The sequence below is a fragment of the Pteronotus mesoamericanus genome, unplaced genomic scaffold (genome assembly GCF_021234165.1).
Source record: "Pteronotus mesoamericanus isolate MK-2021 breed Mesoamerican mustached bat unplaced genomic scaffold, CSHL_Meso_final contig_221, whole genome shotgun sequence".
Taxonomy (NCBI): Eukaryota; Metazoa; Chordata; class Mammalia; order Chiroptera; family Mormoopidae; genus Pteronotus; species Pteronotus mesoamericanus.
This window is the reverse complement of record NW_026555092.1, coordinates 6,851,273-6,876,102: the sequence shown is the minus strand read 5'-3', so window position 1 is coordinate 6,876,102 and position 24,830 is coordinate 6,851,273. Positions and strand designations below refer to the sequence as shown.

The 24,830-nt window shown below is 41.4% G+C and overlaps 1 protein-coding gene, 1 long non-coding RNA gene and 4 other non-coding genes across 12 annotated transcripts in view; all 6 read right to left on the bottom strand.

The window, feature by feature from the left end:
• Window positions 1-5,030: 5,030 nt before the first annotated feature.
• Window positions 5,031-11,205, bottom strand: LOC129069235 (uncharacterized). 2 transcript variants are annotated; one of them, XR_008528990.1, is made up of 5 exons: window positions 11,091-11,205; window positions 9,976-10,009; window positions 8,903-8,936; window positions 7,625-7,658; window positions 5,031-6,785 (listed from the first exon to the last, which is right to left on the bottom strand). It is a non-coding gene; the product is annotated as an uncharacterized LOC129069235 (long non-coding RNA). The 2 variants fall into 2 exon arrangements; XR_008528989.1 differs by having other exon boundaries at window positions 5,031-5,519; window positions 11,091-11,202.
• LOC129069534 (small nucleolar RNA SNORA73 family) lies at window positions 6,821-7,025 on the bottom strand. Its single transcript, XR_008529029.1, has one exon. It is a non-coding gene; the product is annotated as a small nucleolar RNA SNORA73 family (small nucleolar RNA).
• LOC129069532 (small nucleolar RNA SNORA73 family) lies at window positions 8,083-8,286 on the bottom strand. Its single transcript, XR_008529027.1, has one exon. It is a non-coding gene; the product is annotated as a small nucleolar RNA SNORA73 family (small nucleolar RNA).
• On the bottom strand, window positions 9,120-9,323 carry LOC129069533 (small nucleolar RNA SNORA73 family). The gene has a single exon (XR_008529028.1). It is a non-coding gene; the product is annotated as a small nucleolar RNA SNORA73 family (small nucleolar RNA).
• Window positions 10,162-10,365, bottom strand: LOC129069531 (small nucleolar RNA SNORA73 family). The gene has a single exon (XR_008529026.1). It is a non-coding gene; the product is annotated as a small nucleolar RNA SNORA73 family (small nucleolar RNA).
• Window positions 11,206-16,381: 5,176 nt separating the features above from the next.
• PHACTR4 (phosphatase and actin regulator 4) overlaps window positions 16,382-24,830 on the bottom strand; it is an 88,017-nt gene continuing 79,568 nt past the window's right edge. For all 6 annotated transcript variants that reach the window (XM_054571840.1, XM_054571839.1, XM_054571842.1 and 3 more), the window contains 5 exons: window positions 24,149-24,204; window positions 22,960-23,021; window positions 21,490-21,627; window positions 20,820-20,896; window positions 16,382-18,531 (listed from right to left, as the gene is read on the bottom strand). In XM_054571840.1, the coding sequence (XP_054427815.1) occupies window positions 18,516-18,531; window positions 20,820-20,896; window positions 21,490-21,627; window positions 22,960-23,021; window positions 24,149-24,204 (349 nt within the window). In that variant the 3' untranslated portion in view covers window positions 16,382-18,515. The remainder of the gene's footprint in view (window positions 18,532-20,819; window positions 20,897-21,489; window positions 21,628-22,959; window positions 23,022-24,148; window positions 24,205-24,830) is intronic.

Here is a 24,830-nt window from a genome sequence, read left to right as displayed (position 1 = left end):
AGACTGGAAAGAAGAAAAGGGTGTGACTTGGGGTTGGGGTCTGGAAAAGGAAAATAGGCACCAAGCAGATGACCCTCTCTTGTTAACACACTCGTTCTTCAGGATGGACACAAACAGTTCGTGAAGATTTCAGGTGTTCCCTGAGGTGACCTCTGAGGCCATGTGACTGGGTGGTTTCCCAAGTCAGGGCAGTGACCTCTGCAGATGGTATTTTCTCCATTTCATGTTGATTCTAACTCTGAAAATCATTCCATCATACCCAAATAGATGGAAACTTTTGATGAGTATTTACCAGGTGAATTTCTTTTATTATGCAGAGCCCACCCCAAATTATTCCCCATCTTGGGGACCCCTTACCTTTTCAAGTGTACCTCTGCCTCCATCACGAACTCCTCCTTTGGATGATATAGTACCGTGAAAATTTGCCAAGTTTAAGCCCTGGGATTTCTGATCTCTCTGCTGTCTTCCGCCAATATCTTACTCATTCACATGGCTTAATGTAATTATAAAAATGATATTTATCACCTATTTTGTAACACCCTTTACTTTTTAACTACAGAAATATGTCCACTCATGTTCATTAGCATATTTGTTCCTCACAAAAACCTCGTTAACACTTGAAAAATTAGAAAAATTAGATTCGAAGAGGTTAAGGATGTTTTCTGGAGTCATCACATAAGTGGCAGGAAGGGGCCAGATCTCTTGTCCAGAGCTGAGCCATCACTTTTTAATTGAGAGGGCAGTCCATCCAGTCTGGTTCTGAGCTCCATGCTGAGTTTCAGCCCTGCATCCCTACCCAGATGACCCAGCACCCAGGATCCAGACTGTCTCCCCACGCAACTTCATCCTTCCAGCCGAAGTTAAGGTTCTCTAAGAAGTATAGATCCAAACCTAAACTTCTTTTCTGTGTCCTCTCTTCCTTCTCTTCTTCATCTATTTCTATCCCTCTCAGTTGGAAGCATCCCCCTCCTGACCTTGGCCCCCACCCCTCATTTCTTTCCCTCCATTTCATTCCACCATCATCTCCAGGTTAGTCTCCCTAAATCACGGCTGTGAGACCTTGCCCGGTTTAGAAATCTTTGAAAACCTAGACATTTCTTTGGTGCTCTGCTTGCAGTATCAGGTAGCAAATGTCCCCCTTAGCCTCAGCACCACACTCTGAAGGTACCCATTATCATCCCCTCCTTCTCACCTTTATCTGGGCTGTTCTCCTACCAGGTACCTTTCTTCCTACCTAGCTGAATTCTTGGTATATTTTAAGGTTCAATTCGGTTCCCGTATCCATGAAGCCTTCTGTGGCCCTGCTTATCTTTTCCTTCTTTGAACCCCCCAAATCAATTTTTATCTTAAATGTATAACTAACAACAGAGCTTCAAAATACTTGAAGCAAAAACTGATAGAACATCTAGAAGAAAAAGACACATCCACAGCTATAGCTGGAAATTTCGTTACCCGGTTCTCAATAATTGATAGGACAAGGAGGCAGAAAAACAGCAAGGATGTAATACAACATCCTTGAACACTTTCAACCAATTTGAGCCTACTGACTACTGACATTTATAGAACACTTCACCTTTCTTCATACTCCATACCTTGCTTTCTTCAAACAACAATAAATGACACATGCTTTTCAAGTGCATGTGAAACATTTACCAAGGTAGATCATATTCTGGGTCATAGAATGTTTTGGTAAATTCAAAAGGATTCAAGTCATACAAAATATATCCTTAGATTACAATGGAATTAAAGTAGAAACCAATCACAGAAAGATCTTTGGAAAACTCCTAAATATTAAAAAACTGACATACGTCTAAGTAGCCCATATCAAAGAAAAAATAAAAATGGAAGTTGAAAGTATTTAAATTGGATTAAAATGAAAATACAACGTAACAGATTTATGGGATATCATTAAAGCAGTTTTGGGGGGAGACTCATAGCACTAAATGCCTATGTCGGAAAAAAAAAGAAAAGTCTCAGATTAATGACTTCAATTTCTAACTTAAGAAACTAGGAAAAGGCCCGGCTGGTGTGGCTCAGTGGACTGAGTGCCAGCCAGCTAACCAAAGGGTTGCTGGTTCAATTCCCAGTCGCAACATGCCCAGGTTGCAGGCCAAGGTCCCCAGCTGGGGGCGTGTAAGAAGCAACCTATCGATACATTTCTCACATGTTTCTCTCCCTCTTTCTCACTCCCTCTCTCTCAAAAAGTAAATACATAAATTTTAAAAACTAGGAAAGAGCAAACTAAACCCCAAGAAAACAGAAGGAAGAAAATAACAAAGATCAAAGCAGAACTTAATGAAATAGAACACAGAAAAACAATAAAAGTCATTGACCAGTGTTTGCAATGTGCCAGGCACATTAGTATGTACTCAAGGCTCTCCCAACTATTAAGATCAATTGGAAAATGATCACATCAGAATGCTCATTGTCACGATGGAATGTTCAAGGTGCCAGATGCTTAGGGGAAGGGAAAGTGCGATGGCAGTTAAGAGTTCGGGCTCTAGAGCAGGGGTCCCCAACCTCTGGGACATGGACTAGTACCAATCCAGGCCTGTTAGGAGCTGGGCTACAGAGCAGGAGGTGAGCTTGAATGTAATGTGCTTGAATCACCCTTACACCATCCCCCACCCCAGGTCTGTGGAAAAACTGTCTTCCACAAAACCAGTCCCTGGTGCCAAAAAGGTTGGGACCACTGCTCTAGAGACTCCAACCTTGAAGTCCCATTCTGTGTGATCTTGGGCAAATCTTTGTCTTCCTTTCCTATAGCGTGGATTTAATAAAAGTCCCTGTGCCACACAGAGCTGTTAAAAGGATTAAAGAATGCCTGGCACATGGCAAGTGCTCATCAAATGTCAGGTACTGTCATAGAGTGGGTTCCATCCATCATAAAACACATGAACAGACAAAATGGGGTGAAAAAGGGAGACATGGCCAGGGCAGGGCTCTTGATCCCCAGGAAACTACACTCATAATTCATGCAACTGAGTTTTTATGGTATAGTGGTTACTACATTAGCTTAGTGCACAAAAGTTCTGCGATTTAAACTGGTGGAAATGTTTTCTGAGGTGTGATGATGTAGGTTAAGTATGGGTTCTGTAGTCAATTGCCTTACTCATTCTTGCTCTGCCACTTACTGGCTGTGTAACTTGGGTAAATTCCTCAAATCTTCCAACTTGTTTCCTCATCTGCAAATTGGGCACAGAGTACCTACTTTACAGAGGTACATGGAGTGTTAGATGAAATGCTGTATCTTACCACAGTCTTGTTCAAAGATAACAGTATATTATGGTATCATTTTGGAGTTTGGTCCAAACCTTACTAGTCAGGTGATCCTGGGCAAGTTACTAATTACAATTCTCCCCTTTTACCTCTCTTGGAAAGGTAGTGTGGCTTTGAGTGATAGAAGCCTGGTTTAGTAGTAAATCAATGGTGGTATTCATTCAACAAGTTACTGGATACTGTATCTATCCTTAGTTTGCTTCAGAAGGCAGAGAATGTTTTTAACAAGCTCATTGTACTTACTGAGACTGGAAGTAAGCTTTTTACAAATATTAACTCATTTCTCATTACAACCCCGAGGTAGGTACTTTCAATCATCCCCATTCTATGGGTAAGGGAATTGAGGCAGAGGTTAAATGGCTTACCCAAGTTCACATGGACAGCAAGCATCAGGATTCAAACCAAGGCAGTTTGACTCCAAGATTGGCAACTAATGGTATGATTGCCTACATGTAGGATAAGGCCAGAAAAGCCTGTTTAGAAAGTCTATAGAGAGGTATGTTGCAAGATACAATTCAGCACAAAGTGTGGGACCGACACCACTTGCTGAAAGCTTTGCTTCAGCTACACTTGGACATAATGAAAAAATACATCTTTCCTGCCCAGCATTAGTTACGAAGCCCTACCAAGAATTTGTACTGAACACTTAAGAGACAATCTGGTTTTAGGGAAACAGCGAACACTACACTGAGCACTCTGAAGACAGTACATGGCAACCAATATCAAGACGAGAGCTGGATATTGGGGTGGTCCTGTGGGTAAACAGAACCCTGCCTTGCATCTGGCTCCCTCCCAGCCAAATCTGCAGGGATTTGGTAACTGTTACAGAGGCTCTACTTTCTAGTTGTGGATTTGGGCAATTTAGCATTTTTGTTCCTCAGTTTTCTCATGTGACACTGGCATAGATTACTATCCACTGTAGAGTTGTAGGGATTAACATATGCAAACACTTGTAACTAAGTACTGCAAATGCTGTTTGTTTAGGCAGATAATCTAGATGTTATTTAAAAAAAAAGAAAAAAAAGAAACAGCAAGAAAGCTCTCCCAGGTTGTTCTCCCTAATTACAGCTGTATGAAATAGCTCCCATTCCTGAAATTAACCCTCTGGCCCTGAACACCATTTGTGAAATTCTCCATCTGGACATTCCATTTATCAAGTTTGAGCCCTAACCCACCAAACTCCTATTCACTCACTTCCCTGAAATCTGCCTCCAGTGGTCTTATAGCTTTTCTACTTCCCCACACCACATTCACTTAGCCCCACCAGGGCCTAGACTCTACCTTCCAGATGGTTCCCTGCCAGTCCCCATCCTGCAGGGCCTGTTACTTCCCTGCAACACAGGCAGACTGTACCAAGGTTTGACCAGGCTTCCATTGTGACTCAACCTCACATCACCTATTGGCAATTTCCTTCCAGGCTCAGGTGTTTGCCACTCAGATGCCAGCAACAGGTTTAACTAACCGAACAGCTGTGTTAACACTAATAACCAATCTTGTAGTTGTCGACATCAAGTTGCCTGTACATCACGGGAAACTGAAGGTGAGGATCCGTCTAATTGCATCTTCCCCATGGTCAAGTGCCAAGATCAAGTTAAACACAGAGTACAAGGGGATACTCAGGACAGCCAAGAGCTAAGAAGGCTTGCAGCATTACTGCTACACTACTCCATTCATGGGGTACTTTTGACTCAAGTCAATCACACATCCACACAAAAAAGAAACCACACTAATGCATAATGTATATAGTCACCTTTATTGTAACTCATAAGTAAATTAAAAATGGAACTTAAAAAAAAAAGTATCTAGGTTCTCATGGGCTTCTGCTTTCTGTTCAGCAGTGCAGTTAGAGAACCAACTTTGAGGATTAAAAAGGCCAAGTATCATCTTAAGTTTAAATTTTTCACCTCAGGCATTCTGAAAAAAATTCTCTGGGGCGCCTAGGTCCATGGACCATACTGTTTTAATGACCTTCTTATACTAAAGTGCATTCTGCAATTTCCTTATAAAGTTAAATGGGCCACCTGGCCATTAGAACATTCTATTAGTCTATCAGTTCTTAATAAAGATCTGGAGCTATGCCTAAGAATTTGCATTTCTGTCCTCCTATTTCCCCTTTACTCCCCAAAGGGCAGTTACTAACTGTCAAAAAATAGCATCACTTTACAAACTTGCACTGTCAAATAAAGGACCCAAAAAGCACTGCCAGCTGCCAAAAATTAAGGTGAGGCTCCTCTTCTCTCCTGAATGAAAACAGAAAAAAAGATTAGGCTCATATTTATGAGGTCTGTCCAGAAAGTATCCAGCCATTTACTATGAAACATGGAGACAGTTATCGAAGACACAAGATACAAGAAACACTGCACACAGGACAATGACGCCTCAGTCCCCTTCAAATTCGGCACCTTGGGACCTCAAACAGTTCTCCCAGTGTCTCTTCCAGTTAAAACACTCTGCAAAATCCTTTCCGGAACTGACATTAACTGCCCCATCATATTTTCCAGAATCTCATCAATGGTCTGAAATTTCTTTCCTCTCAAAGGTGGTTTCAGGCTTTGGGAAAAGCCAGAAGTCACAGGGTGCCACCAAATCTAGGCTGTAGTGGGGGCTGAGCCACTTGGCTGATTTGATGTTTCACCAAAAAACTCTACATGAGACGTGATGCACAAGCAGGCACACTGTCATGAAGAAGCTGCCAGTTGCCCACAGCTGCAGCTGTTTTCATCGTACTGCTTCTCTCAACAGACGAACAGAGGTAGTACTCATCATTTGGCCTGGAGGAGTGAACCTGTGATAGATGACACCTTCCTTTCGGACAACCGGGCCTCACTTCTGGATCATAGCCCTGGACCCCACTATTCATATCCAGTTACGACTTTCTTGAGGAAATCTGGTTCACTAGCAGTGGTTTGAATCAAGTCATTATCAATGGCAGCATGATGTTCTTTCTGCTCTGGTAGCAGAAGCCATGGAATGAATTACGCCACAACACGTTTCATGCGAAGATCATGCGTCAAAATCTCGGACACCGTAGTTTTAGGAATCCCGAGATCAGCTCCTAGTTCTCGCACTGTCAGCCGCAGATCTTTGTTGATTGCAGCCCGCACACGTTCCACATTCTCAGGTGTTCTGCTTGTTGCAGGCCTTCCAGAACGCGGATCGCTTTCAACAGACTCTCGACCATCTTTGAAGCGTTTGTGCCACACTTTTATTTGTGCTGCACTCATTGCATCGTCCCCGAAAGCCTTCTGAATCATCCTAATAGTTTCCGCAGAGGAATGTTCAAGCTTAACGCAAAATTTGATGCAGACTCGTTGCTCTACTCGCTCAGTCATTTTGAATGTGATGGCCAGACACTCACTCAATGGCGTATACTGCCCACTCACTAGTACAGTGAGGTCTTCATTGTTCATGCATGTGCATTCCAGTCCATTCTCCCTGGCTGCCAGGAAATCAGTTCTTGTTATATTAACAATGGCTGGACCTTTTCCGGACAGACCGTGTAGAATCTAAAATTTAAAAGAATTTTAAATCTTAGCATACTAGGTGTTTCCTGCATGGTTTGTCTCCTCAGTCATTGTCCAAAAGACTCTGAGAAGCTGTAGGAATATGCAGGCGCAGACTCAAGGCCCGGCTTTCTCTCCAACGTTGTGGAAAGGGACTGTACATCACTGGGCAGAGCCCTATGCTCCCCCTACGTCACCTGGACAGAGCCCGGGGAGAGTGACCTCCCGGGGTATCCACGTTGGTTATGGAACTTAATTCAGTCTACTGTGCTACAAATTAACTTCATGCAGACCACAGAGACTTCCCAGGGATATCCACATTGCCTGGTAAGTCACCAACTGGAGTAAAGACAGTACTGCTCAACAGCATTACTCTTCAAAACCTTTTGAAAAGATACCCATTAAAAAAAAAATTAGAGAGGTTTCTTCATCTCATACTACACATGTTAACTGTGGGGAGAACCTGTTGGTTTAGTAGCTCAATTTAACCGATTCCAAACCAGTCATTACTATGTACTATTTCAGTGTATCTACCTAATCAATCACTGTTATTCAATTCATTGTTGGAGCATATGCAGGTGCATATGCTCAGCTTCAACTCCAATACCATGAAAAGGGGCTGTGCAAGAGGCCAAACCCTCGTCTCCTGCACATGAACTTTAAAGGGGGTAGGCACATTAAATGACTCATGTGTTAGTCTGGATATGACCGGTTAACACTTTTACTGGGGGGAAAAAGGCCATCTCCCCAAAACACGAACACACAACATTTTTCTATCTGGATGCATTAACCAGCAATGGCATCTTCCAGAAAAGCTAAAACCAATTAATAGATTTACTTACCCCAAATCAAATTACTTGGAATCTTGACTGAAGGCTGCAAAACAAGGTAGCATAGGTCTTATTTTCATTCATTCACACTGAATAGCTATTGTGTTGGCTGTTGTCATTTTTTAAAAAAATTGATCATCTTTATTTTGTAAGGTTTCATTTATTTATTTTTAGAGACAGGGCGGGAGAAAGAGGGAGAGAAATCACCCAATGCCTGAGAGATACATCGACTGGTTGCCTCATGCTCACCCACAACTGGGGGATTCAGCCTGCAACCCAGGCATGTGCCCTGACTGGAAATTGAACCAGTGACCTTTCAGTTCTCAGGCCAGCACTCGGACTACTGAGCCACATCAGCCAGGGCTAAAATTTCACAATCTTAAGGGAGAAGTCAGTGCCCCTGACTAAAGCCAGGTACTGCATATTTTAAAAATTCTTGTGGCAACACCAGCTGAAAACTGCTGCTCTAGAGATGTTTCCTGCATGGTTTGTCTCCTCAGTCATTGTCCAAAGGACTCTGAGAAGCTGTAGGAATATGCAGGCGCAGACTCAAGGCCCGGCTTTCTCTCCAACGTTGTGGAAAGGGACTGTACATCACTGGGCAGAGCCCTATGCTCCCCTACGCCACCTGGACAGAGCCCGGGGAGAGTGACCTCCCGGGGTATCCACGTTGGTTATGGAACTTAATTCACAGTCTACTGTGCTACAAATTAACTTCATGCAGACCACAGAGACTTCCCAGGGATATCCACATTGCCTGGTAAGTCACCAACTGGAGTAAAGACAGTACTGCTCAACAGCATTACTCTTCAAAACCTTTTGAAAAGATATCCATAAAAAAAAAAAAATAAGAGGTTTCTTCTTCATCTCATACTACACATGTAGTTGTGGGAAGAGCTTGTTTGTTTAGGAGCTCATTTTAATCAATTGCAAACTAGTCATTACCATGCACTATTTCACGGTTTATCAAATTAATCACTGTTGCTTCAACTCGAATACTGTGAAAAAAGGCTGTACATGATGGGACTTTGAGGGCGCAGGCACATTAAATAATTCGTGAGAAACTATCACAATTTTTTCGTTTACCAAGTAGAAATTTCTCCTCCACCACAAGAATTAATGTGAAAAATCTTAGCAGCATTACTGGGGGGAAAGGGCATCACCCCAAAACATGAACGTACACCTAAACCACCGTCAACATGCCCACAAAAATGTAGCAATTTCTACCTTGATGCATTAACCAGCAACAGCACCTTCATGAAAAGCCAAATCAAACTTAAATTTACTTACCCCAAAACAAGTTATTGGGAATCTTGACTGATGGCTGCAAAACAAGGTAAAGAACTTATTTTCATTCATTAACACTGAACAGATATTGTACTGGTTATTATTTTTTTTTTTAAATTTGACAATCTTAAGGGAAAAGAGGCCAGTACTCCTGACTAAAGCCAGGTACTATGTATTTTAAAAACTCTTGCAGCACAATGGCTGAAATCTGCTGCTCTAGAGATGTTTCCTGCATGGTTTGTCTCCTCAGTCATTGTCCAAAAGACTCTGAGAAGCTGTAGGAATATGCAGGCGCAGACTCAAGGCCCGGCTTTCTCTCCAACGTTGTGGAAAGGGACTGTACATCACTGGGCAGAGCCCTATGCTCCCCTACGCCACCTGGACAGAGCCCGGGGAGAGTGACCTCCCGGGGTATCCACGTTGGTTATGGAACTTAATTCAGTCTACTGTGCTACAAATTAACTTCATGCAGACCACAGAGACTTCCCAGGGATATCCACATTGCCTGGTAAGTCACCAACTGGAGTAAAGACAGTACTGCTCAACAGCATTACTCTTCAAAACCTTTTGAAAAGATATCCATAAAGAAAAAAAGAGAGATTTCTTCATCTCATACTACACATGTAGTTGTGGAGAGAACCTGGTTTAGTAGCTCAATTTAACCGATTCCAAACCAGTCATTACTATGTACTATTTCACGGTGTATCCAATAAATCACCATTATTTGACTCATTGTTGAAGGAGTATGCAGGTGCATATGCCCACCTTAAACCCCAATACCATGAAAAGGGGCCGTGCAAGAGACCAAACCCCTTGTCTCCTGTGGATGGACTTTAAGGGGGCAGGCACATTAAATGACTCATGTGTTAGTCTGGATATGGCTGGTTAAGCCAATCCAAGTCATCACAATTTTTTCATTTGCTAAGTAGAAATTTCTCCTGTATCAAATTAGAGTTAACGTGAAAATCTTAGCCATTGTCAATATGCCTACAAAAATGCAGCAGTTTCTATTCTGATGCATTAACCAGCAACAGCACCTTCATGAAATGCCAAATCAAACTCGTAAATTTACTTACCCCAAATCAAGTTATTTGGAATCTTGACTGATGGCTGCAAAATAAGGTAGGTAAAGAACTTATTTTTCATTCATTCAGTGAACGGCTACTGTGTTGGCAGTTGATTTTTTAAATTCGACAATCTAAGGTGGTCAGTGCCCTTGACTAAAGCAGGTACTGTACACCAGTTGAAAACTGCTGCTCTAGAGATGTTTCCTGCATGGTTTGTCTCCTCAGTCATTGTCCAAAGGACTCTGAGAAGCTGTAGGAATATGCAGGCGCAGACTCAAGGCCCGGCTTTCTCTCCAACGTTGTGGAAAGGGACTGTACATCACTGGGCAGAGCCCTATGCTCCCCTACGCCACCTGGACAGAGCCCGGGGAGAGTGACCTCCCGGGGTATCCACGTTGGTTATGCAACTTAATTCACAGTCTACTGTGCTAGAAATTAATTTCATGCAGGCCACAGCGACTTCCCAGGGATATCCACGTTGTGGTGCATCCTGAACTTCCCAAAGACAGCAAAACCCAAGTTCAAGACTGACCAGCTGCCTTGTCAGTATCCTTAACTTTCAGAGAAGCACAGGAAACACGCTTCAAACTGTAGTATGTGATTACCACGCTGCCAAAGAAATGGTAAACACAGACCGTTTAGGCAGCAGTTAATCTCATCTTTAAAGCGACCATCTGGGGCCATGAAACTACTCCTAAATGACGGAAGTTGGCGGGAGAAAATAAGAGCCCTGCGTATCGAAGTCAGGCCTCAAACGCGGATGGGGCTCGAGAATAAAAGGGCCAGCGTGCAATTCCACCGAGGAGGACAACGCGACTGCTAGGCGGGAGGATAATAATTGGACCACGCGGTGGGGGAGGGGGTGGAGCTGCATTTTCAGCGTCGCGGCAAATCGCTGAACTTGAAGTGGTAGGTCAGCGCTCGCGCCCGCTGGTTATGGTCATCACCCTCCGATCGCGAGACCTCCACGGCCCACAGCCGAGCAGCCCCACTGCACGAGTTAAGAGCAGTTAGCACGGATGCCGCTGAAGGCAATCCTTCTAAATATTATCGTCACAGGAAAGGCTGGTTCGCAGGCCCAAGATACTAGACCTGAAATTGAAATTACGCGGAAAAACACTTACCGAAAACCACCAACGCCGAACAAAGGTCTTCCCCGAAAAGAGCGAGCGTGCCAAGTCAGCCTTATTTATACCTTTTGAAGCGAGCGGATGTGTCTATTGCGCCTGCGCCATGCCATGCGCAGTTAAGGGATCAGAAGTTCGCTAAGGATGCTAGGAATCTACAGTCGGCTAAACCCCACCCCTACCCGGCCTCTCGCGAGAGGAGAGCCTTCGCGCGCGACTTGTTGGGGATCGTAAATTACACAACTAAGTTAAGTATGTAGGCGGGTAGGTACTTTTTAATAGCGCATTTACTATTCTACACTCGGTTTACCCAACCTGGAGAATGTGCCATTAAATAAACTCTCCACAAGTGACTGTGGCGTAAGAAGTATGAAAAATAGACAAAGACATCTAGAGAAATGCGAAAAGTCTAAAAAGAGATTGAAGCTGCCCTGTTACATATGAAATAAACATTTGATAAAACCCTAGGTAAATAAGACAAAGCGCTTCTACGCGAATTGGCTAAAATTAAAAGCCTCCTATGCACAACAGTGTGAATGTACGATTCACATGGAACTGGACACGTAGGAATGGTTAAAATGGTAAACTTTACGTTAAGTATGTTTTCAGATACACACCTAATATAAAGAATTAGGCAAAATAAAGAATTCTGAAGATATATATTACGGTGAAATGTTACAAATGTGATACAATTTCGAGTATGATATTAGGTAAATAAATGTTAGATAAATTGACATAGAGTCATTACAGCTAGATTATAATGAGTAGAAACATTTATGGTGTTTCTCCTATAAGATTTTGTGCTGCTTGTTTTACATACATTATTTACTACAGCAATTCTAAGACAATGTTATTTTTACCCAGATTGTAAGATGCAAAATAGGCCTGGGGCAGTGGTTCTCAAAGTGTAGTTGGCAGACACTGGGGTTCCCGAGATCCTTTTGGGGGTCCGTGAGGTCAAAACTATTTCAAAATAATACATTCTTTACCGTTTTCACTGTGTTGACTCTGCACTGATATAAAGTGAAATCGTGGGTAAACTTGCTGGTGCTTCAGTATGTTTCCACGCCCTGTAACCAAACTACTTGTAGTAGTGTCTTTTCATCATTATACATTTATAGTTTTTTTTAAAGTTGCATTCATCTAAGAATGTCATTGATGAAGTCATAATCATTAATTTTATTTTTGACTGTGATTATCCATCTTTTTAATTTTCTGAGTGACAAAGTGAGAAATATACATACAGCACTTTTGCTGCATACCAAAGTACAGTGGTTACCTCCAGGAAAAGAACTTATGTAATTGGATTGTGAGCTGAAAGAGCCACATTTTGTTCACGGAATACCATTTTACTTGAAAGAACAGCTGACATCTTTACCAACTGCATATCTGGGTGAGACTGGATTTTCTTCATTTACTTAAACCAAAACAGCATTCAGTAACAGATTAAATGCAGATGTGAATATGAAAATTGAGCTGTCTTCGATTAAACCAGACATTTAAGAGATATTCAAAAAATATAAAACATTGCCACTCTTCTTCACTGTTTTTGGAAAATAGATATTTTTCATAAAAATGTATTGTTAATATGTAATGGGTTATTTTGAAAGGTATTGTAAATATTTTTGAAATTCCAAAATTTTAATTTTACTGCAGTAAATATCAATAGACATCACCTACAGATACAAAAATTCTTTGGGTTTCTGAATAATTTTTAAAGGTGTGAAGGTGACCAAAAAACCAAAATGTCTGAGAACCAGTCGTTTAGAAGAAGAAAGGCAAATAATTCTGCTACTTCTCTGGTGGTATTACCAGCATTTAGTTATCTTTCAAAATACTCATTCAACATTTACTTCGTGGATATGACTCATTTGCTAGACATTGTGCCAGACACTGGGGTCTCTAGATGAAATACCTTTTTCTACCCTTGAGAGCTCCACAAGCTCTCAAGGGTAGAAAAAGGTATGTGGAAATATACACCACAGCAAACTACACTGCTGCTTGGTGAGTGCTATCCGGCATGAATACAGTATGCGGAAAACAGAGAGGACAGAGCAACTGAACAATATGCTAAAGGCAAAGAGGGTTTTCCTGGGAAGTTAAAATTTGAGCTAAACTTGAAGGAATTGTAAAGATGTGGGGTGACAGTAGAGTGTGGCCGGTGACAGCATTCCAGGTTGAGGAACTAGCAGACCTGTCGTCTCCCCGAAAGGGGGAGAAGTCAGCTTGATGAGGAAGATTAAAGGGAGAAGTGCCTGGATTTTTCATGAGACTGGAAAGTAGGCAAGAGCTGAATGACAAAATATCTTGTAGCCCAGGCCGAGTTTAAATTTTATCTAAGTAACTGGAGGTCAGTAAGCTTTGAAGTAAAGGATTACTGTGACTGTCTTTGCATTTTATAAAGATAACTCCAGTGGCAATTTAAAGGATTGATGGGAGAGACTGGAGGTTATAAAGTTCTCCAGACTTTGGACTTGGATGGTAAACGAGGCAAGAGGAGACATATAAATTGAGACATTTCTGAGGCAGAGAATGCATAGAGTTTGTTGTCCTACTGGATCTTTTAGATAAGAGCGGAACTTGCAGATAATACCAGTTTCAGGCTTGGGAGGCTGAACATGTGGTGGTCTCTCACTCTAATACTTGAGAAAGTAGGCTATGGAGGTGGACATTACAAGAGCCTGTAAGTTATGTTGGGAACATTCGGAGAATGTATGTATATATCATCACCAAAGGGCAATTGGATATAGGGTTGGACTCCAGCGAGAAACCTGAGTTGTAGATAAAGATTTAGAAGTTACAAGAATAAGGGTGATGTCTGAAGTCACCTTGGGAGAGCAGGGAGAGTGATGAGAGGCCATGAAAACCCGTAATTTAAATGGTGGTCAGGAGAGAAGCCAGCAGGCCAGAGGAAACATGGTTGGAGAAGAATCAGGAGATATTGGTGTCTGAGAAGCCAAGGGAGGCGTTTTGGGGACAAGGACATGGTCCAAAATATCAAATGCTGCAGAGCAGTCAAAACACATTAAGAGCTGGAAACAGGCTTGTGATGTGGCAATTACTTGAGAAGTCACTGGTGATCTCAGGGAAAGCCACTTTGATTTTAGATTTACTTTAGATTTTAATACTTTTTAAAAATCCTCACCCAAGGATATGTTTATTGATTTTAGAGTGGGGAATGGGGGAGAGAGAGGGAAAGAGAAAGCATCAATGTGAGAAACATTGATCAGTTTCCTCTTGTCTGAGTCTAGACCAAACCCAAAACCTAGGTATGTGCCCTGACTGGAATCAAACCAGCAACCTTTTCATGCATGGGAGAGACTGTGCTCTAAACCAACTGAGTCACCTAGCCAGGGTAAGATTTAGTTAGATTTCAGTAAGTTGAGTGAACATGGCTTTAGCAATGGAAAACAGTGCATGCAGACCAGAGGTCGTAACCACTGTCAAGAAGCCCGATGTTCAGTTTACATCTCCATCAGGTCTTTCTCCTCCACTTATCACTCATTTAGCTCAACTGCTTGGACTGTGCAGAAATTTTTTCCTAAATTTTTAAGCCATTGTTCAAGTACAACGTCGTTTAAGTACGTTGTTCAAGTTGTTTCCGTTTTCCCACCACCACTTTCCCCTGTCCCACCCATCCTCCAGAAGTGTGTTAAAATAGGTTATGCGAATGGAGTATAGGAAAAGCAGGAGGTAGGGCAATAGGTTGAAGAGAAAATAGGGTACAAGGAAGATGGGGGCAGGGTAGGAAGGAGATAAACATTAAACAAATTAATGCATGAATGAATAATGGTGTCTCCTCAGTACCAGATGGTGGGAAAATTGAGTGTTCCTGTCAGATGACTTATATGTTTTATGAAGGACGCAAAAATTCTTGGGGGAAGAAATTACTGGTATCCACACAAGAGACAGATATAAGTGGTCCAGGTTGTTGGTGGTTCCTGCTTTTCCCTTCAGGCCTCCTAGAGATGGAATTAAATTAGTTGGCTGTGTTTTGGTTTCTGGGCTTGGCTTTTTGTCTTTGTTGTACATTCTCATCTTTTCGAAGTACACTTTCTCTCTCATCCCCTCCCACTCAATATCCACTGGACTGCCCCTTTTTGATAGTGGTTTTCCAAACTTCTCACTCTACTCTAGTCCCCCTCTCCTGGGTAATCTAAATCCTTTAGGAACACTAAACTCGCTCATTGTTTCAGCCAACATTGGGCAAGGTGCTCCTGCAAAACCCTCTTCTGGAGACAATGTTTAACCTCAAAAGGGCAATGACAATTTGAGGCATCTTTGGAGGACTAATAGAAGGAAAATCTGGAAGGAAGTGAACACAACAATGTGAGTTCTGACTCATGGTTTCTTTAAAAGCTTAAAGTAAGGGTGGTGCACTAATCAAGGCCAGTCTCCAAAGTGGCAAGTAGAAAGTGAGTCACTGGGGAGGCCACAAGGAATGAAACTGGGCTGCTAGCCAGGGAGGAGTAGATTAGGTATGAACTGTCTTACCGTGATGTCAGTCTGAGGTCTAATTATGTGTGGTCCATACAAGCAATCCTTGTAGGGATGATTGGGATGCAACTGCTTGTCCTTGAATATATGCAGAGTGATTACCTAATGTGCTTTGACCTTGGGGATGCAACTTCACTTCTTAGGTTCTTCACAGGCATGAGTGTACTGTATTTTACCATGCATAATGCACACTTTTTTGCCCAAACTTTTTAGGGAAAAATAAGGGTGTGCATTATACATGGGTAGTGCTGATTCTGTATCTGTGTTTTTATTTTTAGTTCTTTTATTTGTGCTTAAGCGTTAAAAGTGTAACTCTAGAAAACAATGATATCCATATGCAAAATAATACCCTGGAATATGATAATTGGTTTTAAGTATAAATAAATAAAAAAAATGAATTAAAAAGTTAAAATTTTTTTTCCTGAAATTTTCGGCCAAAAATGTGGGTGAGCATTGTGTATACAGCAAAATGCAGTATTTCTACTTACCTGCCAGACTAGGGTAAATAGGATAAAGGACTGAATACAGTTACCTGGTACATACTATGGGATTCATGTTGGCTTTCCTCTCTGAAGCCTATTCTTTTTCCATGTGTGTGCACAGTCACAAACGTGATCAACCTTCATCTCTGGCTACACTTGATGTTCTTACTGTTACTTCCTCCTCAACCCCTCCCATCTACTTCTTATTGAGGATGTCTAGCAGTATGTTGGGTATCACTTTTAAGCTGGCTTAAATCTTTTGGAATAAGGTAGGACATAAAATAAACACTTTATACCAGAGTAGTATAGTTTTTTTTTTAAATTCTAAAATACTTTAATAATTAATGTTGGTAGGAAGACTGATATACAATGCAATTACTTATTTTACAAGGAGATTCTGTACATCAGGGAAGCATTTTGAAGTACAATACATCAGGCTTTTATTTCTTCTATACAGCATGATTGTGACTTGTTACTTACATGGAAAGGACATAAAATCCTTTTATATATATATATGTTTTTTTTAAACACCTGAAAAGACTTGACCCCCAAAGTGTCTTCTTTCAAAAGAACATGAATGAGATGAAAGATTAACTAGATTCGTTGGTGGCACATAGAAAGCAGACAAGTAACTCAGGAAATCAAATCCCACTTCAAGCTTGGCACATTAGGGGAAAGAAAGGCAGTGAAGGAACTGTTTGAAAATGTCACTATAAGCCACAGAAGATTCTGGCATAAGCCAACTAATCCCCAAACCAAGATAGAAAGGTTAGAAAAAGTCAAGTTAGCAGTTAATGTGTGGCCACCTTATATACAGACCTCTAACAACTTTGTACAGTTGTCACTCAGCTTTCTGTCAGTCCTACCAAACGTTAAGTTTCAAGCAGCTGTGAATCCAGTATATCTCTATGGCCATAAAGGACTTGACAGTAACTGAGAAATCCAGTAACTCCCATTCTCCAGAGGACACTACTCTTTAAGATTGCTTTAACTTTTTTGTTTTGACATGACATTCTGATTCTTCAGCAAATATGAACTGACATGAAAGGAGAAAGATAGAAAAATATATTGAAATTACATAAAGAACAATGGGGACAGCAGAAGAAATCTATGAAACAGCCACAATTTTCTGAACATGAAAGAGAAACAGCCACATTCATCAGTTAAGTAGAAACTATTTTTTTCTTCCACTTAGTGTGGAATTAGAGGGAAATAGTGAGGCTGTGAGGTCTTCAATACAAATTTAAAGAAGGTAACTGAATCATGTTTTAGGAAATCGTATTATTACATATTACAAAAAAAGGGAGTGGGGGCTGTGCCCATGCCCAGGCACCAACTACACCTGGAAGAGTAGGGATGAGTGAGGTGGAAGCTGCCCGGGATGCGCAGCAGGAGAGGACCGACGTTTGTGCTGAGGGAGAGGAGCAGTGGGTCATGACGGTTCTCCTAATTATTTCTCGAAAGACCCTTCCTATTTAGCGCCCAACACCCCTAGGACCTTGCTGTGACTCTGCCTGAGAGTGTGGGGACTGGCAGCACACAAGCGCTCCCAGAGTTGCTACGACTCTGCTTTGTGGAGGGGAATGTACCTATTGGTCAAAACGATGCACGCTATCATTTGGTACAATAAAAGTACAACATTTAGGCCATGGGTCAGTTTTCTGCCAAGTTGGCATTAACATAAATGCTCTTTTGGTTTTGTATTTAGAAAATACACATACTTTTGCCCTTTTCCAACTTGAAATCTGGTTGCAGGTCAGAGTGAACATAAGTTTCCATTACTACTTCAAGACTTTAAAAAAAAATAAAAATCAGGATAATCTGTGTCAAAAAGGAAGCAAGCACTTGTCAGATCCTGAGCTTCTTTCAGGCTCAACGGCCTGAAAAGGACTGTATTGCTGTGTTACAAGAGGTATAGTGCAATGTTGACGTGCCAGTGTGGTGTGAAGGCTTCCCCTGGAAGTGGGTGCCCCTTTGCCAGAAGGTTGGGGCCCTCGGTTTTCCCCACCACCAACTGGATTTCATGGCTGGAATTTAGTGCCTACACAATGGGTCTCACAACCAGGACAGAGCAGGTAAGGCTGATGGTGTGAACTGTGTCTCAGCACAGGCAGGCGTTGTGGGGCGAGGCTGTGATGCAGCCAATACAACTTGGAACCTGCAAGTGGCCCAGGTCGCTTGTGGCTGCTGAGGGAAGATCCCTCAAATATGCTGCAATATTCAAAAGTTCAAAGCACTGACAGTGTTCAGTTTTTCCTCAAGGCAGCACGTGGGAATCCATTCCAGTGAAATGCTACATTCATAGAAGTGCTGTTCACCCCAGAGGACTCAATTCTGGCTGTGCTGGTGAGTGCTCAAGTTCCCGCCTTGTCATTCTGGGGACCAAAGCAGCAAAGTAGCCCTGTTTTGGGGGGTTGTTTAGTTCCTTTCTCAAACTTCAGCATCATGGACGATGGTAGCTAAAAGAGGAGATCAAAAAGAGCCAAGTTACCAGATACTGTAGATTCCTTTGCTATTATTACATTAATGGTAATGAAATATTACATTTTAATTTTTTAAAAAATGCCTCTCCTCCACTCTGATTCTTCTTGACCTTTCTGTAGCATCTGATAATCCTGACCCTCTTCCTTCCTTCTTCACAACTCTCTTCTCTTGGCATCCATAATACTATCTTTTCCCTAGTTCTCCTTTTTCTTCAGTATGCTTTCCTGGTCCATTTTCCTCAGTCCAATCTTTAGAAACAAGTTCCCTGTTAAGAACCACCATCTTTTCTCAGAAATGTGCTACCTTTAGACCTTGCTTTCCCCTTGCACTCTAGGCTGAATATCCAACTGTATTCTAGGCCTCTCCGCCTTCAATGTGGCACCGGCTCATCAAACTCCAGTTGGATAATTTGCTTTCCAGTTTGTTTATTGTCTGCCTTTCTCTTTTATATTTTTTAAAGAACCTATTTATTTATTTATAAAATATTTTACTTATTTTTTAGGAGGGGAGAGAAGAAAGAGAGGGAGAGACACGTTGATGTGCAAGAAGTATATTGATTGGTTGCCTCTTGCACGCCCCCAACTGGGGGCCTGGCCTGCAACCCAGGCGTGTGCCCTGGCTGGGAATTGAACAGCAACCTTTTGGTTTGTGGGACGATGCCCAACCCGCTGAGCCACACCCACCAGGACTCCACGTGGTTTTTGTAAAGATTTATCCTTATTTAGCCCTGGTGGGTGTGGCTCAGTGGATTGAGCGCTGGCCTGCAAACTGGAAAGATTTATCATTATTAATAATTAAACTGATTAAAATAGCCATTTGCCTGTACTGTGATGGAAAAATATTTAACAATATTTTACTTTCCAAAACTTTGCTTATTACTCCTTTTTATAGTAAACTGGAATTAGCATTGTATCTTGTTCTTTTTTAAAAATATTTAATTTATTTATTTTTAGAGGGAAAGGGAGGGAAACATCAATGTGTGGTTGCCTTTTGTGCGCCCCCTACTGGGGACCTGGCCTGCAACCCAGGCTTGTGCCCTGACTGGGAATCAAATCTGAGACCCTTTGGTTTGCAGGCTGGCGCTCATATCCACTGAGCCATATCAGCCAGGGCTGTATCTTCTTTATTTAGCCTCTTTTTATGGATGTTCTGAGAGTCACCTAGATAGGTTCAATACTTTCATTTTTGGCTAGCTGATTCTTTAGGTACTGGGTGGGTCCTTAATCACACCAGTAATTCCAATCAAAATATTTCTTGGCTTGTTTCATGAAGACAGCTAGTTAAAGTTTATATATGAAATTGGTAACATCATTGTACTACAAAGAACTGAAACTGGAGAGGGTAAGATCTTGTCTAACTCAGCAACAATTTCCTCATAGATAACCTGGGACAGGCACAGGGAAGAGAGAACCCAGTGGCTTAAAAAAAAAAAATTATTTATTTATTGACTGATTGATGTTAGAGAAAAAAGGAGGGAGAAAGAAGCAGGGGAGAAGATGAAGGGGGGAGAGGGGAGAGGAGAAGAGGGAGAGAGAGAGAAAGAGAAACATTAATTTGTTGTTTCACTTATTTATGCTTTCATCAGTTGTTTCTTTTATGTGCCCTGACTGGGGATCAAACTCACAACCTTGGTGTATTGGGACGACGCCCTAACCAGCTGAGTTACCCATCCACCGGCTCCCAGTGGCTTTTTAAGTCATTTATTCCTTTCCCTAAATCCTCGTTCTGCAACTTACTAGCAAGTCAAGCTAGTTACTTAACACTTCTGAGCCTGTTTCTTCATCAATAAAATGAGGATATTATCACCTTGAAAGTTTATTGCAAGGATTAAATAAGATAAACATAAAAATGCCACATTCAGAATAGGCATTTACTACTAATTCTAAATTCTCATCCCTTTTCCTTAATGTAATCTTGCAATCAACATTGAGTGCCCTTTTAAGATTTTATGTATTTATTTTTAGAGAGAGGGGAAGGGAGGGAGAAAGAGAGGGAGGGAAACATCAATATGTGGTTTCCTCTCACGCACCCCCCACCAGGGACCTGGCCTGCAACCTGGGCACATGCTCTGCCCGGGAATGCAACCGGCAATCTTTGGGGTCGCAAGCCGGCACTCAATCTGAGCTACACCAGCCAGGGCCTGAGTGTCCTTTTAAACAATGTCATTAGCATCCTTCCCATCTAAACAACTCTGCTGGTAGGTTTGCTTTTTGGTGGAACGTTTAAATTAGAATTCACAGTATTTGGGTCTTTTGGCTCTTACCGTGTAAAATGTTTGCTCTCTTCATGAACCTCCATCTCTGAGCTTTTAAATTCGTTCAGCTCTTTTCTTATGGCAGCCTGTGGAGTAAAAACAAACAAAAAAAAGTTTCAGCATTTTCTGTCTACTATCGTGTAGTGTGATTTGCCATCCACTCTCTACTGTGCTTAACTTGGTGAGTCACTGTAAGCGGCAGCAGGCAACCCCGAGGGGAGAAAGAAGCCAGGTCAGCACAGTGGGTGAGCTCTGAGCCAACACGCATTGCCCTGCCTGCCACTGTTCACCTCCTAGTAACCTGACAATCCCCAGTTCAGTCAGAACACTTGAAGAGCTTATAAGAGATACTGTAGATTTTACAGTTTCCACAGCATGTAAAAATACGTTTCCCTTTTAAAAAGTGTAATATAGTAATTACTAAAATATACCATCCAAGCCAACCAATATAACCATCATTAAAAGGGTGTTTTATTTCCTTCCAGATTTTTGTACTGTGATGTAGCAGGGACTTTTTTCTCTTCCAGTTTTGTGGTGGTGGTTAAGTCACTGGTATAAAGTGTTGGTTTGTACATCTAGACATTTTCTGTCTTGATTACAAATTTAACATTACATCAAAAGCAAAATTTTATTTGTGGTTCTCCTTTCTGTAGTGTTTTGCAAAAAGAGAGAGACCGACCTTGTCCGCAGGGGTCAGTTTGGTCCATGGTTTGTCCGCTCGCCGGTCATAATCTTGAGCATCTGTTACCTCCACATACTCATTAAACCTCAGAATCTTCCTGGCAAGTAGTTCAGCCACAGTTGGCCTTTGACTGAGCTGAAAGAAATGGAGCCTCTTAGTTGACTATGCTAGGAATCATGCATCAGTCATGCATTCAAATTGCCTCGAACCCAGTGCTTCAACCTTTGCTGCACGCTGGAATCACAAGGGAGCCTTTGAACGCTACTGATGCGTAGGTCCATGCCCAGAGATTCTGGATATTGAGTTTTGTTTTCTTTTAAGCTTCTGAATGCACAGCTAAGATTGAAAAGCACTGCTATAAACCACTGTAACCAGTATTACCAGCGCTTGTCAAACTTTAACATGCATACAAGACTTTTGGAAATCTGGTAAAAATGTAGATTCTGATTAGGTTGATCTGGGGTAGGGTCTTGAATTCTGCATCTCTTACAAGCTTGTAGGTAACACCAATGCTGCTGGTCCATGTGCCACATGCTGAGTAGCAAAAGGATTAGGGCTATAAACTCACCTATAATACATTAGAAAGTGAATACATTTCATATGAAAGCACTATCTAGTGGGTGAAAGCACTATCTAGTGGGTTCTAGAAAGCACTATCTTGTGCCTGGCTTTTATTAAATAGTAAAAATGAAAAAAGCTTTGTAATGCTGTGCTGTTTTCTATGTTAAGGGTGAATTTCAACACAAACAATGACAATGACAGCAGATCCTGCAATAAATTATGATTTAAGATTACACAATCAGGTAACCTGCTCAATCTGAAGGCATTAAGTCCAGCTGAGGCCTCTAGCTGCCCTTATTCTATCGAGGATAGTTCCTCTGATTCTGGGGAAGGAGAGAAGTGGGAGAAATTGGGAAGAAAATGTCTAGATCCCTCACTCTCCTGGGGATTCTTGTTTTAAGAAATACCTAGAGAGCTCAGACCAAATCAGAATCTACAGGAGGCAATCACAAACTATTATGGCAAGAAGAAAAAAGGTACTAATCCCAGAGAAAAGCTAAAACATGGCTCATACAAAAAAGATTTTACCTACACTGATCTGAGACCAAGGAAAAAATCCTAATTGGTTTTTCATACTTTTCAGATATTACTAAGGGTCAGTTCAGTTCTTTCCCTGATTAGAAAATAACCAGTTTGACTCGCAGAATTGAATGCTACACACTTCTCCTGTTACCATCTCTATACTTCAAAAGGTTTTACAGCCTACATCAAAATTCCAGGTCTACCAAATTAAAGGTAAAATTTTATGTATTTATTGAGAATCTTTTATATATTTGCATCATGTATTCTCTTTTGACAGCAATCTGCTGAAATTTAAGTCAAATCATTTCTTTCCAATCAAATAGGTCATTCAGGTATGACATGAACTCAGGAGACAGACTGAAACCGAACACTGGGGCCACTTACCTTTCTCGTGAGCCGCCGTTTAATCTCTCGTTTCTCTGCCTGACGATCAGCTTCGTTTTTAGCTACAGTTGACAGAAACAAAAAAATATTACTTCGTAATGACAACCTGCATATCAAACTCTTCATTAATTACAGCGCAGATGTTTCTTAAAGGGTCCAAGCCAGAATAAAATGTGAACTTGGGGGATGGCTAACCAAGACAGTTTTGTTGTCAAGTGGTATAGTCAAATACTCAAGAGCAAGGGCAGCAAACTATGGTACCAAGTCCGGCTAGTTGCTCATGAGCTAGGACTAGTTTTTACATTTTTAAAGGATTACATTTCGAATGGTTTGAAAAATACCTAAATAATAGCTTCTTTTTGCTTTTGGCCTGCAAAACTGAAAATATTTACTATGTGTCCTTTAAAAAAACCTTTGCAGATTCATGCTCAGAGGTAACCACTTAGAATGGAGAATGGAGACCACACTAAGTTTTGTGTGATATGTCTGTAAAGACTCCCACACTTCAAAATGTACTAAGTGTTAAGTTGCATATATACAAATAGTGATGAGAGAACAGTGGTGGGTCGGTCAAACTGAGCATGCCCACAAGTAACCCTGTGATGTCTAATCCTCTACAGTGTGGAGAGTTTTAGGGTCAAATTTTACCCTATAATCTGAAAAACTAAATCTGTACTACATTAGAATGCTATTTCAAAAAGTTAATTATGTACACAGAAAGAAAATAAACACATGGTCCTATTTTGCGACTTTAAAGGTATGAACGTCTTAAGAGACAAAAAAGGCAGAAGTCTGCTGCATCTGGGACTTGCGGGGGACCCCCGCCCTTGGATTCCACCAGGAACAGGACGGTCCCCTCCAAATGCACAGCCATCATTTTACTTCCTTGAGGAAAGAGAAAAGTTGGGCAGGGTCTACCATACGCTGTGAAATACTCCCACATGCCCAAGGTAGTCTCAGGGTACCGTGAGAACATTAAAGCTAAAGTTTCTGTAGTATCCCGGTTCAGTAAGCAATACCATAACAGTGTCTCATAAAGAGAGTTTGGGGAAACTGTTCCTATCAATAGTCCTTCCTTGGCTGGAACACTCTCTCCTTGGCCACTGCAGAAAATGCGTCTCTTTGTTATGTATATTAAAGTCAGAAATAAAGAAAATCTATACAACTTTATTTTCACAGCTGGACTCACGCTGTAGTATATTTCGTTGTTCAAGTTCTTCTGGGGTTGGTCTTTGACTCAGTCGCCTAAAAAGAGATAAATAGGATTATTTGTCTATTTTAAACTTCCCAATCCTGTTTATTTGGATTTGTGTTGGTCTTAATTTATATTAGTCCCTACACTAGCAAGAAGTCAACAAAATTTCCAACTGTTTTGATATTTGTTTATCTGATTCACTGTTTATGAAACGATTTTCACGCTGGAAGTGTTCATACAGATGTCACAACATAAAAAGGAACTGCACATGTAAACAGGAGGCCAGGATCCTACTTCTAGGGCTGCTGCCAACAACCTCTATCGTTACAAAAAGGGCTCACTCGGATCCTGAGGGTCTCCTCTGTAAAACGAAGGTTTGGACTGCACTGGCGGCTCCCAAACGGATTTGCTCCTTCAGGATCTGCTAAAACCACAGATCCTCAAGGCACATTAAGAGAAACTCTGATTCAGGAAACCTGGATAAGGACCGAGATTTTAAAATTCGGTCCTTTCTGTCAGATATTTAAGAGTTTCTCATCTCATACAGTTTTGAGATGTTACCATGAGCAAAGTGTCGTTTTTGGAATCAGAAAATTACTTACTTCTAACCTTTACACTTCTCAGTATTTGAACCATGTGCTAATTACTCTTTAATTGTCTGTATAGAGAACTCCCA